At 37.9% G+C, this 19537-nt stretch overlaps 1 protein-coding gene across 1 annotated transcript in view; it reads left to right on the plus strand.

Moving 5' to 3' along the window:
• The window catches only part of axo (axotactin), a 564741-nt gene that overhangs the window by 112009 nt on the left and 433195 nt on the right, over positions 1-19537 (plus strand). The window contains exon 8 of the mRNA XM_090371184.1: positions 7425-7573. Within this exon, the coding sequence (XP_090227310.1) occupies positions 7425-7573 (149 nt within the window). The remainder of the gene's footprint in view (positions 1-7424; positions 7574-19537) is intronic.

The raw sequence follows: 19537 nt of genomic DNA on the forward strand, positions 1-19537 counted from the left end.
GAAGTTATATTAGGCTTGCAATCTCAGGTTTCAGATGATATGAAGGTTGGCAGGTAATTAATGACAGTAATGAATGTATGCTACTGCATCAGAATCTAGAAAAATTAGTCAGATGGGCTGAGAAATGGCAATTGAAGTTTAATGATCATAAATGCAAAGTAGCAGTAATGCTGTTTTCCACTACCCTGAGTGCAGTACCTCAGGGTAGTGGAAAATGGAGAAGATCTGGGGATAATTGTGCAGTCAGGACAGTTTGTGTTGTTTTGTTGATGATGTACAGGAATTTTGCTAACAGGGATAAGGAAGTGATTGTCCCATTGTATAAGGCAGTGGTCAGTCCACATCTTGAGTACTGCATACAGATCTGGGTGGGGCCTCATTTTAAGAAGGATGTTATGCTGCCAGAATGGGTACAGAGAAGGGCAATGAGATTGGTGAGGGAAACAAGGGGCACTCTTACCAAGAAAGTCTTCATTTTTGCAAACTGCAGCTTGTAGATGAGGCACCTGCAAGATGATCTGATTGAGGTGTTTAAGGCTTTGAATGGCTTAAGCAGGCTCTGCTGATGAGAATCTTCCTCATACTCAGACTATGCATGTAAGGGACATAAATTAAAATTGAGGAAGGATTATTGCAGAATAGATGCAGAAGTTTTCCTTCAGCCAGCAAGTGGTTGATTGCTGGAACAAGCTTTCATCTGTTGTTGCAGAAGTGGATAACTTGAATAAATTCAAGGAAGAAGTAGACATACTGTTGGACGGGATGGATAGGTGAAGTGGGAAGTTCCTTTTTTTTTGGCTGATGCTGTATAAGCCTGATTTCTTGCATCATTGCAACTACTAGTACTATTTAATAAATCCAAGTCTTCTGCGTTGGTCTCACCATTCTCATCTGTTGTGAATGGTGGCAGCCTTAGGGAATCCCCAGGGGCTAACATCTGGTGAGTATGGGCTTGGCACACCCAGGGTCCTGAGCTGGATATCATCATTCTTCTCTTTCTTTGTGATTTCCTTCTACTTTTGGCTCTCTCTCTCTCTCTCTCTCTCTCTCTCTCTCTCTCTCTCTCTCTCTCTCTCTCTCTCTCTCTCTCTCTCTCTCTCTCTGTGTGTGTGTGTGTGTGTGTGTGTGTGTGTGTGTGTGTGTGTGTGTGTGTGTGTGTGTGTGTGTGTGTGTGTGTGTGTGTGTGTGTGTGTGTGTGTGTGTGTGTAATTTTTTTTGGCTGGGGCACCATAAGCCTCAGGCTTCGTTGTACCATATAGTAAATAATAATGCAGAGCATTTGTATAATGAGAATTTCTGTCAATCATGGCAATAATGCTTTTGCAAAAGAGGATATTCTTGATGAAGTGAATGGTAATCCATTTTCCAACATTTTTTGAATTTCTGCTCTTAGGGTCATTTCTTTTACTTATAAAGTGTAGAGTGCATTTCACTCCATACTTTAATAAGGTTACATACATCCTTATATACAGTGGGTGCATGGACTCACATGAAGATAGTGATGACATCAGACTTTCTGCCTCTGCTGACTTTTGCGCAGAGCTGCGGATGATTCTTATTTCGTAAACTGGTGGTGTAGATGAACAAACAAAAGTCAAATTATGGGAATACAGATCACTAGCTTGCATGATTTCTGTGTGGGTTTTGGAAAATTTTCACACTATTAAACAAACATCTTTCCGGCATGAATTCATTGTCAATGTTTGAGGAATATTTTGGAAGATAACTATTGGGTTCACCCATTCTATGAAATCATTTAAATGCACTTACATATATGCAATCATTCTTGTGAAAATCTTTATTCATTTATTTATTTACTTAATTTTCTTCTTGTTAAGTTTGTTATGAGAACTTGAAAAAATACCTTTTATTATTTTTTTTATATATTATGTATTTGTTTCCAACAACAGGAATGGACATTGCAAAACTTTTAAGTGTTGGTATCTAAAACAAGCTTTCAAAGAGAGAACAACTTAGGAATTCCTACCTTCGAATTGCCTTCCAAATTATCTATTCAAGTTAGAACAATAGAACACTGTATAGTAAAATCAGCACTGAAGCAGCTTGTTTAACAGTGTATGTTGCCACAATGTTTTGTATTGTTATTTATATTTTTGGAGATTTATTTTCTTTATACTGTCATAATGTGATAAGCCTTTGACTGTCTGTCATTATATCTCATGGCATATTTCTCATTGGTCCATTGCAAAACATCTTTTTTATATATATATATAAAAAACCCCAAAAAATTTCAGGTATATCTGATACATTTGTTTATATTTTGGCTGCTAGTTCATAAAATATCTGTTAAGATTAATGCACTTCTATTCAATTTGAGAATTGTTACCATTTGAAAGGCTGTATGAGCTAGTGAAACACACTAGAATGCACATACACATAGGCAGTCATTCTTGGGAAAATCTTTATTCAGTTGTTTATGTAATTTTCTCCTTGTTAAGTTTGTTACCATAACTTGAAAAAATACCTTTTATTATTTTTTTGATATACAGTAGAGTGTTAGTTATCCAGAATAATTAATGTCAGACCTCTTACAGCAGAATTTTCCGGATAATCGAATGTACGGTAAAATTAAATAAATTCTGTTATAATGTATTTAAAAGAAAGACTTTAAATAGCGTGAAAAAAATGAATTTATTTAATTAAAAATAATAATAACTTATACAAAAAAATTCGCTCATTGACATATTTATGTATATTCGGATAGGTATTTTACTGGAAATTTTATGTGGAAAAAAATTTAAGTAATTTTTTTAAATGTTTGATCGTTTTTTTTTTTGTTTTGTCTATTGTGACCCCTTTTTTTTTTTTTTTTGCTGCTAAATCTCTCAAGTTCCTTAATAATATCAATTTGATTATATTGCATTCTTCCTGGTTTTCTGCCCATTTCAGTGCTGTTTATTTTCTCTGACATTTCACCGAGAAAAATAATAAATCATACAGTTTCAAGCTGATATTATTCTTACCAAAACTGGAACTCATCCATTAGTCCTAATCCAACATTTCACCAGATATATATGACATAAAAAAACAGAACAGATAGAAATAATCTCGTAGCATAATAAGCATTTGTCTCAAATACTACCATTAATAAAAAGAAGAAAAATCAGCCTTTTAAATTATTCCAGATAACTGACTTCTTGTTAACCAACGTTCTACTGTATTATGTATTTGTTGGAATGTCACATTCCTGTGGCAACATACTGGAATGCGAGTCAAAATCTGGGAGCTAAATATATGTATTAGTATTAGCTGTATAATATAGCCTATGACTTCAAGGAAGAAGTCACAGGCTTTTGCTGCAGTAGCAAAAAGTAAATAAATAAAAAATACAAATAAATAAATAAAAACTAAAAATAAACATCCGAAAGCAGAACTTTGGTAAAAAAAATGTTTTCAGTACTTACCTTCTACCTAACTTTTTTGCATATGAAATATGCAAAAAAATCAACAATAAGAAGAAGAAAAAAAAAACGTGTGTTCATAGTTTCTCTCCTCATATAGGTGACTACTGTCCATTTGACCTTTGAATTTCCCCACGCTGACATACTCAACTAACTATGGAGGTAAATTATTCCTGTAGTTAACAACTCATTGGCTAAAAGTAAATGGAGATAGAGTAAGAGTTAATGGAGCTGTATGCATTATTATGTATGTATACTAAAAGTTGACATGTTTAAAGTTCTGTAACCTGTTTTTGCTAGCTAAAATATCTGTTTAGCTGTGTATAATTTAGTGTTAGATGTTAATGTTAGTACAGGTTGACCATCACTAATCCGGTTCCACTGCTAATTTGGACATAATTTAAAATTTCCTGGCACACTGGCCGCTACTGTTTTGGTGGCGTTGGTTGCAACATACTGGAATGCGAATGGCATCAGCTGTTGGCACAAACTCGTAAACACTGGCAAGCCATTCCTACATGTGGAAAAACAAGTAGGAATGGCTACTATAACCTGCTCACATTTAGCCCCAACCATCGCTCCACTGCATAAAGGAAGTGCTTCTCATGGTGTAAAGTGTAAACACCGTACATTGTCCATAACAAATAAAGTTGAACTGCTGAAAAAACTCGATAGCAATGTGTCTGTGAGAAGTTTGTGTGAATTATACAACATTGGCTCTTTGACAGTGTATGACATAAAGAAACAAAGAAAAATTGCCATAGTTCTTTGCTAACAGTGGATCAAAGAAACAGATGGGCATGAGGAAAACAATGAAAGACAGAAAAAGTTCAGAACTGGATAAAGTGCTGATAATGTGTTTTAAGCTCCATGTAAGTGAAGGTGTTGAGCTGTCTGGGGATCTGGTGAAGGAACAAACTAAAATTTTTCATAAAGAACTAGGACTAGATTACGTGTGATTATAGTGAAGGTTGGCTTCAGCATTTCAAGTAGCGACATGGCTTAAAGTTTTTGCAGTTGTGGCGAAAAACGTTCAGCGGACAAGGAAGCAGCTGCTGCATTTGTTGATGAGTTCGCCAAGTTAGTTTCTGATGAAAAATGAAGTCCTGAGCAGGTCTACAATGCCGATGAGACTGCCTTTTATTGGAGATGTACTCCAAGAAGAATGCTGACAACTGAGGATGCAGAATCACCAACAGGTTATAACGCATCGAAAGATCATGTCACTGTGCTGGGCTGCTCTAATGCTGCGGGAACCCACAGGTGTAAGTTGCTGGTCATCGGCAAAAGTTTACATCCCAGGGCTTTCAGCAGTGTGACACTGTTTCCAGTGATTTACCATCCCAACAAGAAGGGATGGATTACAACTAACATTACATTGGAATGGTTTGAAAAATATTTTGTTACCGTAACAAGAGCCCACTGTGACTCTGTGGGCTGGACCACAACTATAAGATAATGCTTATTTTAGACAACTGCTCCGCACATCCAAAAGCAGAACTTCTGGTAAAAAATAATGTTTTCAGTATCTACTTTCTCCCTAACTGTACATCATTAATTCAACCCCTGGACAATGGCATATTATGTTCCTCTTAAGTGTAAGTACCGCTCCCTGTTTTTTGAGGTGCCTACTGAGTGCAGTTAACTCTGGCAGACCAGTACAGGAGTTTTTTAAGGAATTTAATGTGAGAGATAGGTTTACTGCTTTGCCAATGCTTGGAAGTCTGTAGAGGCATCCACACTAAAAAATGGATGGCATAAATTGTGGCCAGCTTTAATGTTTGAGTCTGCACCTGGTGAAGACACTGCACATTACTTTACAGGATTTAGGGTTTCAAAGGAAAAACAGAATATACATGGACTGCTTTCTTTCGCTCATGATCTAACTAATCCTGCTGCAAGGATCTTGCGAGGATGGATGAAGATAATGTTGAGGAATGGATGCATGTAGATGATGTTATAGCTACTGTTCATCATTATACTGACTCAGAAATTGTAGAAAGACAGAGAAAGAAGATAGTGGAGAAGAAAGCAGTGATAAAAATGAGGAAGATGTAGCAGAAAGAATCTCTATTGATAGATTAATTCAGTTGACAGGTGAAGTGCTAAAAGGTCTAGAGCAATGCAGTTTTATAACTGAACAAGAAATAATGAATGTTTACTTGCTGCAGGATAAACTAATCAAAGAAAGACCAAAATATATGAAACAGCTTAGCTTGCAAGATATGTTCAAAAAAGAGCTAAAAATCATACTACAGAGGAGTCGACATTTGAAAATCCAGTGCCATGAACTTCTGCTCGCCCAGATGTGCTGCCACCACCACCATCATCATCATCAGTTCCTGAAGAAGATGTGCCAGTTTCATCACCAGTTCCTGATGTTTCATTCACCTTTCAAGATGAAGATGGTGATCCTGACAGCCCCCCACTTCCTGATATGTAACTCTGCTTAGTTGTAAATTCCGGCTCTTCACTTTGGAAGCGGCCATGATGAACTTCCTTACGTAAGTCAACAGAATTACTGTACCTGTACCTTTTATTTTACCTATTCTTCATTAAAATTAAGAAAGGCAAATGATTCATCACTTGCTTTTCATTTAATGTTTTTTTTCCTTGATTAACCAACTTGTGCTGATTTACAGGGTATTTTAAAGATAGGATGAGGTGGTTAGCTGTTGAGTAAACTGTATGTGCTAATCTAACCACCGGTGATCTGGCAAACTCACTAATCCAGCACCCCACAGGTCCTAACAATGCTGGATTAGTGACGGTCAACTTGTATTAATAAAGGCAGATCGACACAAAGAAGCCAGAATTCTTATCTTTCAAAGGGATAAGGGGTTTGGGAGTCATGCAGTATCTATCCAGGTATCTGTCTCTAAGCCTTCCTTGAATTTACTTGAATATCTTGAATTATAAGCTCTAGTTCTTCAAGGTACAGGAATTTATAAAAAACCCTTGGTAATAAACAGATTTCCTTATATCCAGTCTACAATTTTCCTTCTGTAATGTAAATGAATTTCCTATAGCCTCTGTCACCCATAGAAGAAAAAGATAATCCCATCATTTAATTTACTGAAGCCTTTCAGTTAACCCCTACAGATGATCTGAATGCTTTGCACCCGAAGACCGAATTCTCCCCCCCCCCACTTTTGTCGGAAAGGTGTTTTTTATATCATTAACTAAATATTGCTCTTCACTGTGCAGATCCCCATACTATATTTCTATTATTGTATTTTAACTGATCTAACAAATGCTTTATATAATGGAATAATTAAGCTCAGGGTTAAAACCTCAAGCTACGAAAGCTATAAAAATCATTTGTATATGTTGGACATATAATTCTTTTCCTGTCTGGATGATTCTGCTGTGCATTCTTAATCATGGATTCCATAATTTTCCCTACCACAGAGTTTCTATAAATGATTTTTTTTTTTTTTTTTTTTTTTTTCTGTTGCCTAACTTGGAACCAAAACTGCTAGTATTAATATTAATCCTTTTATTTATAAAAGTCAAACTCCATTTTTTTCACCATGGATAAATTGTTGTTCATTGAAAATTGTTATTTATATTATTAACAGTCATATATTACATGATATGGCTGTTTAAAAATTTCAGTATTTTCATTTACTTAAAGCCTTACAATATATATGGCGGCGCCTCCGTAGCCAGGTGGGAAGGAGCAGCAGTGCATAGCACACGCTTCTTGATTAGACCGGGGTTCGAGCCCGTCACCACCAAATACGGAGAATGCGGAAAGGTCAGGGAATGACCACCGCATATCCCGGAGCAATATGGCCTTAGTTGCTAATGCTCCTAAAAACCAAATAACAAACAAACAAACAACAATATATATGCTAAAGAGTTTGTATTTGCTGTATTTCAATTTTTTTTTTTTTTCATCGAAATATAAATCTCTTCATTGTTGTTTTTAATTTTCTTCAAAGTGGTCATTATATATATATTATTTTATTTTATTTATTATTTTTTTTTAATTTTCAGCTGGCATAATCTGACAATTATTCATCATGGTAGGCTAATAAATTTAATTCTAGACAGTGAAATGCATGAACTAGAAGCTGGTGGTTCTCATCATCATTTGCATTTAGATCCTGAATTATTTATTGGAGGAGTGCCACACAATCCTAAGGGTATTTTTTATTTTAAATAATCTAATATATTTTTAAAACAATTAAATTAAAACATTTATTTAAAATTATTTTTAACTGAAAGAATGAAAAAAAAAAGCAAATATATTCATTTTTATTTTTTAAATTAATACTAATATTAAAGGAGAAATTGTATTACTAATATTAAGGGGAAAATTATTCTTATTATTAGGGAAAATCTGTTATTATAATTTTAATCCCATGAGTGTCATGGACAGAACATTACATAACAATAAATAGGGTTTCTAAAAACAGTAACATATAATATTTGAATGATATAACATATCAATCAAATGTTTCATTCAAATACTTGAATTTGAATTGAACTCAAATGCTAGGCACCTGCAAGGTGATCTGATTGAGGTGTATAAGGCCTTGAATGATTTGATCAGGCTCAGTGCTGACGGGATACTTCCGCTTGCTCAGACTAAGAACCTGAGGGGGGCATAGATTCAAATTGAGGAAAGACAGTTGTAGAATAGATGTGCAGAAGTTTGCTTTTAGCCAATGGGTAGTTGATTGCTGGAACAGACTTCCATTTGTTGTTGTGGAAATTGATAGCTTAAATAAATTTAAGGCTGAACTATGGACAAACATTTGGAGTGACCGGATGGGTGAAATGGGAAGGGTTTTTTTTTTTTTTTTTGGCTGATGCTATATAAGCTTGCTTTCTTGCATCATATGCCTCTGCTAATGCTAATTTGCCAAACATTTTAAAATTAGTTGTATCATCTGTTATTTTCTTTATACTCTCTGTTTTCCATTTTCCATCAGCTAACCTACTAAAAGCACTCAATGTGTAAAGACAGACTAACAGACATTTCTGAATAAGGAAAAACATTTATTTTATCAAATTTTCTCTCTTTTCCTAAATAAATAAAACAAAACTGAAATTAGCATATGATAACCCCATGGGCTCACATCTGGTGAATATGGGCTTGGCACACCTAGTGTCCTGAGCTGGATATTGTCATTCTTCTCTTTCTTGGTGATTTCCTTCAACTTCTCTCTCTCTCTCAGGAATTTTTTTTTGGCTAGTGCAGCATAAGCGTCAGGCCTCCTTGCACCATATAGCTAATAATAATAATATAACTCAATTTGCAGTTTGACTATTGCGTAGCTGATAACTGTAATCATTGATAGTAATACACAGTATAGCAATGATGGATAAGGAAAATGTCTTCTTGCCCTTTTCCCTCAGAATAGTCCAAGGGACCGAATACATCTATTATAGATGTATATTTATATAATATTGGTGTAGATACACCATAGCCAACTCTTAAAGAAAAACTACAAGAAAGGCATCGTTTCATCTGTATCTCATATTGTGCTCATCCTTCACAATGAGTTCCCATGTATTGCACTACCTCGAATAAGCAACAAATAAGACTATTGTTACTTATTATCGGTGGGCACGATATGGTGTATCTACATCAATATTATATAGATATAGAATATTAAAATATTATGCCTAGTTGCATTTAGTTTTATTTAAATATTATAGCTGTATGAATGATATGAGTTGAATTTGTCTGGTTATATCATTCATACATTTATAACATATCATTCATATAGCTTTCATACAAGCTTTGGAATGACTTGGAAAATTGGCCTGCTGTGATAGTATTAAATGCTGCTGTCACATTCTTCTGAACGTCATAAACACTTTCAAATCATCATTCTTTCAATCTCAGTTTCAACTTGGGAAACAGAAAAAATTACTCCCTGACATGGCTCCAGCCATGTCAGGGAATAAGGAAGGTAATTGAGAATTGCAATTTGCATATGAGCCAGAAACATCTGAATATTTGTGATTACTGTGTGAGAAGGTGCATTGTAACAGCCATTGACCAGGCTGTTCTCAATTTGGCTGTACACACACTTGATTTTCATCAACAAACATTTTGAAACCCTGTAATTAGTAACCACTGTCCTCCTGGAACCAATTCCTTATGGATTATCTGTTTGTGATCAAAGAATATGATCAACATGGATTTGATATGCAATTTCTGGAAGCAAGCCTTTTTTTTTTTTTTTTTTTTTTTCTGTCTTGGCAAGCTTTGTGATCACCATTCTACACTTTGTGTTTTGGTCTCAGGATCATACTGGAAGCACCAGCTCTTGCCTTCAGTAATAATGCTGTTAAAAAAAATAGGTTCACTATCAGCTGTTTGAACAAAATCTTTTGCAAGCATCTAAATGTGTCTGAGTTTTTCCTCATCATGCAAACAGTGTGGAACAAACTTCACACAAATTTTTCTTTTTTCCAAGTCTGTGGTAATTATGGACCTTATCAATTCCTTATTCACATTTAATGCACTTGCTGGCATTCTTAATGTTTAATCGGCATTCATTTGCTAGCAAATTGCACTTGATCCCTTGTTCTATTTTTTTGGTTTCTGGTTGATGTTAGATGTGATGCACAAAGCACGTCCATTCAAAAAAAAGCAACTTAAAGCCAACTGGTTTGGGTTGATGGGACTGGCAAGGTCATGCTTCTGTTCTTCTTTAGCACTCTCTCTTGTAGAGCAATACTTCATTTAGATTTTTTTCATCTTCTCTGCCCCTTTAAAATGCTAAAACTATCGAATGTTTGTGCTCTGGACAGCTTCGTTTCCATAAAGTGTTCATAATATTTCATGTGTTTCAGTGGGACTTTAACTCCCCCCGCAAGCTTTACACAAACCTTGATGATGTTGATCCCTTGTTCCATTTTTTGGTTTCTGGTTGATGTTAGATGTGATGCACAGGGGGAAAAAAAAAGCAACTTAAAGCCAACTGGTTTGAGTTGATGGGACTGTCAAGGTTATGCTTCTTTAGCACTCTCTTTTGTAGAGCAGTACTTCATTTAGATTTTTTTTTAAATTCAGTCTCATTACTTTTTTGCTGCACTGTGTAGGTGATAGCCACTATATTGATACTTTTTTTTTTTTGTGACAGGAAGTAAGCTTTTTGCAATTACATGCAAAATAGATTTTATTCCTATTTCTAGTAACTTTTATCTGTAGATATCAATGACATCTAAATAAAAAAAAAATTAAAAATAAAGGGAAAATACTATTAAAGTGAAACAGCTAATTCAGATATTTTGTAGGTGACTTACTGGCTTCTTCAGTGTGTGAAGTAAGATGATTACATATATTAAAATGGATGTTAATTACAGCAAATGCTAAATACTCAAAAAATTTCTGAGCATTATTACTTGTCTCTGCTATATTACTTGTCTGATTTACAATGGCTAAAGCAGGACATGAGATGCTTGAAATAGCTAAAAAGCTACATGGCTGGATGCTGGTAATGCTTTTGAGATGAGCTAGTGTGTTGCCATCTTTCAATATGGCCCTAAGTGCTAAGAAATTTAGTGATTGCAGTGTTCTTACAAGAAGTAGCTGGTTCTTTAATTATTTATTAATTAGTAAACTTCTCTTAAGAGGAGTTTGCAAACTTAAAAATCCAAGAAGGCTAATTTGTAAATTATTATATACTGCTCAACAGTATTAACAACAAAATGTTTTTCATGAATATTTTATTGTGAACAGTGTTGCCGAAGATGAATATTTGATATAATAGGCATCCTGCCATGCAAATTCTGAGTATCCAATAGAAATCGATTTACTGCTTTACAGAGCCTCACAATATGCAAATTATTCATGCCTATAAGAACACTGGTTGCAACCTCATCACTTCATTTCTGTTTTTTTGGCTTGCTCAGTGAGATAGTTACATCTCCATTACTCAGGATGGAAAGTCATCATTGTTTAGATGATTCTTTGTGGCGATGGGCCGTTGGATGACTTGAATCTGGACAGTTGCAAGCAGAGGTGGCATGTTGGCTTAATGTGTCACACAATGTCAATTTAATATCATGGAAGCAGTTTTGGGAGACAGGAACTATTACAAGAAGAGCTGGTCAAGGTCGCCCGAGGGCTATGTCAACCAGAATATATACCAATATCTGGCTCTAACAGCAAAGTGGAATCCTATGATGTCCAGTCATCAACTGTCTTTTGAGATTGTTGTGGACACAGGTGAAAACATTTCCAACCGGACTGTTAGAAGGCTCAGTTCAAGTGGACTCTATGCAAGGAAGCCAATGGTTTGTCTCCCATTAATTGGATAGCTCATCGAAACTGGTGCCATGAACATGTGACTTGGAGCCCTGAGAAATTGGGTATAGTTCTTTTCTCTGATGAGGTTCGTTTTAGCCTATAAGCAGATTGTAGACGGACATCTGGAGACAACGAAAAATGCAGTACCATCCCTCCAACACCAGAGAAAGGGACACTTTTGGTGGAAGTGGTGTTCTCATGTGAAGTACCAGAGGTACCAAGAATTGATCCTCAAACCCTACATGCAACTTTTTAGGGATGCAGTTGACCCAGAATTTCTTTTCATGCACGGCAGTGCCACTGCACATAGAGCTCAAGTAGTGGAGGAATATCTTGAAACTGAAGATATTCAATGACTGCTGTGGCAGCACGATCACCAGACTTAAATCTGATCAAACATGTGCAACACCCTTCAGCGTCACATTGCATGCCAACAGCCAACTCCTTGGTCACTTTTCTGTGCTGGTGGAAGAATGGGATTCATTGCGACAGAATCTAATATACACTTTTATATCGAGCATGGTTCACTGCTGTCGGGACTATTTAGCCGTTGGAGCAGATCACACATTGTGACCATATTTTCGAATATCTTGTATCAACATTCTGTAATTCTTATACCACCCCTATAAATGTCCCTTATACCTTACTGAAGTTTCTTGCTATCTCCTCATTTCATCGTTATTCTATGGTACACCACCATACCAAATTTTGTCCCACTTCATCATAAACTGCACGAGTTACATCACATTTTCTGTGTGTTCTGTTAATTTTGTTGAGCAGTGTATAATAATTTACCAGTCATTAACACAGAAAGGAAAGACATGTTCCTATTTACCGTCTGATTTGTTGGTTTGGTCATTAGGTGGCATGCATCCTTCACTTGGTGAGCCTGGTAGTTGGAGAAGGAAAGTCATCTTTCACATGTTGAAAGGAGTGAACAAGTAGACGTGAAGATGGAAAGGGTGGTGGTGAACTGTTGTGATATCCATTGTCCTTAAAGATACTGGAAATTCTCAGCTGCTTGGCAGACCAACAATTTCCATTTTGATACTTTAGTGATGGTGATTGAATGTTCCTGCTGCTGGTTGTTTTTTTGTATATGGGGTTGTTAAAATTAAAGTATCCCTATGTAGAGGACTCTGGAGCGAGTTCTAAGGAGGTACAATAAATTGTACCTCCTTAGAACTCGTTTGTACTGTTGTACAAAACAATATTGTACAACAGGTACAATAAAGAATGCGCTCGCCATTTATTGGGAAAAAAAAAAATTAGTTACAAAATTTGCCACTATATGGCACTGTGGCAATACAAATCACTTGAACAGCGCTACAATTGTTCAATGTGTCCTCCATTTTGGTCAAAAATAGTTTCCATTCGAAGAACAGCATTTTCTACAGCAGAATGTAATATGTCAACTGGAATAGCCAGCACATGACATTTAATGCTGTCTTCAGATCTGCTAGAGTGTGACATCCTTTCCGATATACTTGGTTCTTCAACAAACCCCACAACCAGAAGTCACATGGAGTGAGGTCTGGTGATCGGGGTGGCCAAGATGTCTGGAAACAATGGCTGATGACCTATTCGTCTGAAAAGTGTTGCCCTAGCAATCTTTGGACACAACGCTGGATGTGGGGTGACACACCATCTTGCATGAATATGGTATCCCGAAGGCATTGCAGCGTTGGTATTGAGAAATTTGCCAACATTTCATAATATCGCTGTCCAGTGATGGAACAGGTGCAGGGTCCAGTTGGTGTTACCTGTTCAAAAAAATTTGGCCCAAAAATGAATGTGGCCATAAATCCACACCACACTGTCACTTTTGGAGAATACTATGGGACCTCTTGGATAACTCGAGGGTTTTCTGTTGCCCAAATGCGACAGTTGTGTGTATTCACTTGTCCATTTAAGTAGAAGTGGTCTTCATCACTCCAAAGGATGTTCCATGACCAAGTGATATCCACTGTCATTCGTGCCAGAAACTGAAGTGCATATGTGAAACGAATATCTGCATCACCATGCTTTAGCATGTGCATCTTGTATGGATAGTACCGCAACACCTGATGTATTACTAGCCTTGCAGTGGAATACGGCATGTCCACTTCACGAGAAACAGCTGGCACACTTGTGCTACCACATGGAGATTAACTTGATAAATCCATGACAGCCATAGCCACATCTTCAACATGAGAGGAGTCCACTTGCTTTTGACCTCTACCTGGTTGAACACCAAGATGTCCTGTCGCTTCAAATTTCGCAATCATTTTGTGGACAGCACAAACAGTCATAGGTCCATGCCTTCTGGTGCCGGAATTCAAAATCAAAAAGTTCGGGGCATCAAAAAGTTCATACCCTTACCTAGAAATAATAGCCTTAGAAAGGTGAAACTTTAAAGCAACTTTAATCCTTTTTTCTGTACTCTCCATGTATAGTAACACATTTCTCCCATCTATGGATCAGTTGTTTAATGCCTCGATCATACAAGTCCAAACTTTTTGCCTGGACCACGCCTGAAGCGGAAACCACAATTCCGCTTCAGTGATGACTTCCTGAGACAAATCAAAGCACAGTCCGCACAATAGTTTCTTCATTTCTCGAAACAAGAATAAGTCTGACAGTGCTAGCTCAGTAAATAGGGTGGGTGCTGCAGTAGTTCAAAGCATTACACAAATCCAACAGCTGGCAAGAACAACATTGCATTCGACATAGCTTCTGCAAAGGCGTCAGCAATCTTGCAGAGACCTTAGACATGTGCAGATGGTTGTGTAAAATGCTGTGGGCAAGCCCATAACTAATTCCCACTGCATTTGTGATGAAATGAATTGTCACATGTCTGTCATTCAGCACCAGCTGCTCAACCTTTGCAACCTTCTCACTGTCTGTGGATGTTGATGCCTTTCTTCTCTTGGCTCGTCAAAGACACTTGTACGACTGTACTAGAACTCCCGTTTCCACTTTTTTACAGTGTAATAGGATGAACAATTCTGCCCATACACAGCTTTCCTTTCTTCGTCAATTTCCCGAGCTTTCTTGCCCTGCAAATGCAGGAACTTGATCACTGCTCAATACTCCACTTTGTCAACCATAGCGTCCTTCCTCAGATTCTGGGCTCCACCTCTGGTGTTAAAACTAGATCACCTACGGGAATGAAATTTCACATGTTAGTTATTGTATATATATAGACAACTTATATTAAAAATGGCATATTCCTACCGATGTTTTATCTTGGTCAAGGTACGAACTTTTTGATATCCCCCTTGTATTATCACTTTTCATATCACATTACTAAAACATAAATATAGTTACCAAAAAAATTTTTTTATAAACATGTATTCGAGAGCTTAACCAAACAATATATGATAAGCAATAAATCAGCTTTAAAGTTGAACAAGTGAATTTTTGGCAATTAGATCAACCAAATGGTCAGTTGATATACATATTCAAGTCGACTATCACTAATCTGGCAGCGTTGGGACCAGTGGGGAGCCGTATTAGTGAGTTTAGCATTAGCATTAGTAGAGGCATATGATGCAAGAAAGCAAGCTTATGCAGCATCAGCCAAAAAAACACACTTCCACTTCACCCCTCCATTCGTTCCAAATACCTGTCCAGCTGAGCCTTAAAATTTTTAGGCTATCAACTTCCACGACAAGGGATGGAAGTCTGTTCCACCAATCAACTACCCGCTAGCTAAAGGCAAATTTCCGCACGTCTATCCTACATCTGTCTTTTCTCAATTTGAATTTATACCCTCTCAGGTGATTATTCTGAGCAATAGGAAGAATCCCTTCAGCATTGAGCATGCTCAAACCATTCAAGGCTTTATACACCTCTATCAGATTACCTCGCTGGTGCCTAGTCTCCAGACACTGTAATTTGAAAAACTTAAGCCTTTCTTCGTAAGAGTACCCCCTTTTTAGCATTAGTAGAGGCATTTGATGCAAGAAAGCAAGCTTATGCAGCATCAGCAAAAAAAAAAAAAAAAACCCACTTCCACTTCACCCCTCTGTTCATTCAAAATACCTGTCCAGCTGAGCCTTAAACTTATTTAGGCTATCAACCTCCACTACAAGGGATGGAAGTCTGTTCCACCAACCAAACACCCGCTGGCTAAAGGCAAATTTCCGCACGTCTATCCTACATCTGTCTTTCCTCAATTTGAATTTATGCCCTCTCAGGTGATTTTTCTGAGCTAGAGGAAGAATCCCATCAGCATTGAGCATGCTCAAGGCTTTATACACCTCTATCAGATCACCTCGCTGGTGCCTAGTCTCCAGACACTGTAATTTGCAAAACTTAAGCCTTTCTTTGTAAGAGCATTCCTTTGTTCCATTCACTAATCTTGTTGCCCTTCTCTGTACTCGTTCCAGCAGCTCTACATCCTTCTTGAAATGAGGCCTCCAGACCTGTATACAGTACTCTAGGTGTGGCCTGACCATTGCCTTATACAAGGGAATAATCACTTCCTTATCCCTACTGGAAAAATTCCTATATATCATTGACAATACTCCATGAGCTACCCTTGCTGCCCGTCTGCACTGCTCAGAGAACTTCATATCTGCCTGCACAACCACCACCAAGTCCCTTTCATTCTCTACCAATGTCAGTGTAGTACCACAGAGTTGATACGTTGCTCTGGGGTTGCTGTTTCCCATGTGTAGCACTTTACATTTGTCAATGTTAAACTTCATTTGCCACCTCTCAGCCCATCTGCTCAGCCTTTCCAGATCCTGTTGCAGTAGCATAGTGTCAGTAGTGTCCTTGACAACCCTGCCAACCTTTGTATCGTCTGCAAACTTGGACATTAAGCTTGATATACCATCATCAATATCATTTATAAATACAGAAAACAATAATGGACCCAACACTGAGCCCTGAGGGACTCCACTAATAACATTAGTCCACGATGAGCAGTGTCCATTGATTACCACTCTCTGTCTTCTCCCCCTCAACCACCCCTTTATCCATAGCAGCAATTTGCCTCCAATGTCACACTGCTCCAATTTGTGTAGCAGTCTTCCATGTGCAACAGTATCAAAAGCCTTTCTAAGATCCAAGTATATAATATCAAAGTTATTCCCTGCATCCAGTTCTTTTGTGACTGCATCATAGTATCCAATCAAATTGGTCAGGCAAGACTTCCCCTTAACAAAACCATGCTGTGTCTGAGCTATAACTGAAGTCTTGTCTAAATGATCCTGCAGTGCTTCTTTAACCAGTGCCTCCATTAATTTTCCTGGAACAGAAGTTAAGCTTACAGGTCTATAATTACTTGTGTCAGCCTTTGATCCTCCTTTGTGAATTTATAAATACAGAAAACAATAATGGACCCAACACTGAGAACTCTTTTTCACATTTCCACATTTGCACATTTCCAGTCTATGGGTACCTCCCCTGAGTCCAAGGAAGCTCTCATAATTATGGCTAAGGGTTTGCTTACTTCCTTTGCTGCCTCCTTTAATATAACTGGATAGATCCCATCCACCCCGGGTGCCTTTCTTGTGTTTATCTTCAACAGTTTCTCCTCCACTTTACTCCCATTTATTTCAAGATTCTGTAGCTTACTGCTAGAGTTGAATACACCTCTGGCATTCCCCTCGCTGAATAACTCCTTATGTGTGAATGTCGATGCAAAATATTCATTTAGTTTGTTAGCTACCTGAGCAGGCTTATCAACAGTTGACCCATCAATATCAAGTGGACCAATCTGATTCATCCCCTTCCTTCTAGAGTTTACATAAGTAAAGAACTCTTTGCTGTTTTTCTTTGCATCCCTTGCCAAGGATTTCTCGTAATCTGCCTTCGCCTGCCTAACCTCCTTTGTAACTTGGTTGCATATCAACTTGTATCTATCATAGGCTTCTGTGTCATGTGTTAATTTGTAAGTATCCCATGCATTTTTCTTCTCTGTCATATGCCTCATTAGTTCATCTGACATCCATTTTGGCCTAAACCTTGAACAATATTTCTTAGTTGGTATGTAAAGCCTAGTAGCTTCCAAGATAAGTTCTTTGAATGCTTCCCATTTTGAATTTGCTGTTGGTAACATCATCAGTTGGTCCCACTATATAGAATTTAAATACTGTCTCAGTCCATCGTAGTCGCCTTTACGGAAGCAATAACCCTTTCCTTTACCCCTAATGGTAGTTACCTCTTTGAGTAAATCCCACTTCAGCACACTGTGATCACTGCCACCTAGCGGTTCATTTATCTGCAGATTCTTAATGCATGAAGAATCACTGCTGATAATCAAATCCAGAGTATTGCTCCTTCTAGTTGCCTCCCGAACATGCTGATGTAGAAAACAATCATCCAATAAATCCACAAAAGCCTTGCTAGTGTGTGAGTGACCAACCCACAAATTCCAGTCAATATCTGGGAAATTAAAATCCCCCATTATAAGACTCTCTGATTTACTGGCCCACTCTATTTCCCTGTACAGTTTCTTATTATACTCATCAGAGTCATTAGGCCTATAGCACACTCCTACTCTCAATTTTGATCTCCCAATGCTTATGTCACACCAAACTGACTCAACACTGCACTGTCCAGCGATGTCGACTGGCTTCACTTCCTTGGTTTTTATGTGTTTCTTAACTAATAGCATAACCCCTCCCCCCTTCCTATCCTGTCTATCCTTTCTGTAGAGGTTGTACTCCCCAAATTGCAGTTCTGCATCCCTTATATCTGTGTGACACCATATCTCTGATATCCCAACAATATCTGCCTTTGATGTTTTGAGCAATATCTCAAATTCATCAAATTTATTTACTAAACTCCTAGCATTGGTGTACACGCAAGTATACCTGCACCTGTTTCTATTCTTAGCTACCCTAACACAACCCATGTGTTTACTTGTACCGCAATGGCTCCCAGCAGTCTCTGAAATATCATGCATCTTGTTTTTCAGGCTTCTGCTCATTCTAATAGAAGCAGTGCAAGAATCTCTTTCACCTCTGCCAGTGGCTACTGTCAATCTATTGGTCTTTGTCTCCCCCCAAGCTAGCAGTTTTCCGACCCACCTAACACTGCCTCGATAGCATCAGCAGATATTCTTGCACCCTTTCTATTTAAGTGTATCCCATCCCTGTAGAAGCAATCTCTCCTGTTAACAAGTACAGTCCAGGCTGAAAAAAATTCTACCCCTTGAGCCTTGCACAATCTTTCCAGGGCCGAATTGATCGACAAGGCTCTCATCATATACTCCCTCCTATCGTGTCTGGGCAGAATTGCAGACACTTTCAAATTCAACCCTAATTCTCGGCTTTTGTTCAACAGTGACCTGTACTTGTTAAGTAATTCTGCCGGTCTCCTACTCTTAATATTATTAGTGCCAACGTGTACAACTATATCACCTTTTGTGCCCTTAAAAGATGATATTCGCTCTACAACGTCATCAACCTTTGCCCCTGGCAAACATACCCTGGTCCTGTTCCACCTATCCTTTTTACAAAGCATGTTCCCCGTTTCCCTGACAATAGAGTCACCAACAACTACTAGTTCCTTCGGGACCAGTGCATTCTGCCTTGGGGGTTGTCTCTGTGTCACGTGATGCCCAAGTGCAAGCTCTGGCGTTGATGTGGGCAGCTGAGAGCTTGATGGGCCCCTCAATTTAGTTTCTTCGAAGGCATCCACCCTGTCCTTCAAGCTCTCATATAGGCCCTCAAGAACGCTGAGTTGTTGCCTGATATTGATACACTCCTTGCATCGCGCGCGCACACACACAAAGACATCCCCCATGGCAGTATCATGTCCCGTACCCGATTGCTCTGCAAACATCAAGCAAACAGTGCATTTAATAAGGCTGTGAGTCAGAGGACAACTGCCCCCCTCA

The sequence above is a fragment of the Mastigoproctus giganteus genome, chromosome 4 (assembly GCF_048544385.1).
Source record: "Mastigoproctus giganteus isolate SK-2022 chromosome 4, ASM4854438v1, whole genome shotgun sequence".
Classification (NCBI taxonomy): domain Eukaryota; kingdom Metazoa; phylum Arthropoda; class Arachnida; order Uropygi; family Thelyphonidae; genus Mastigoproctus; species Mastigoproctus giganteus.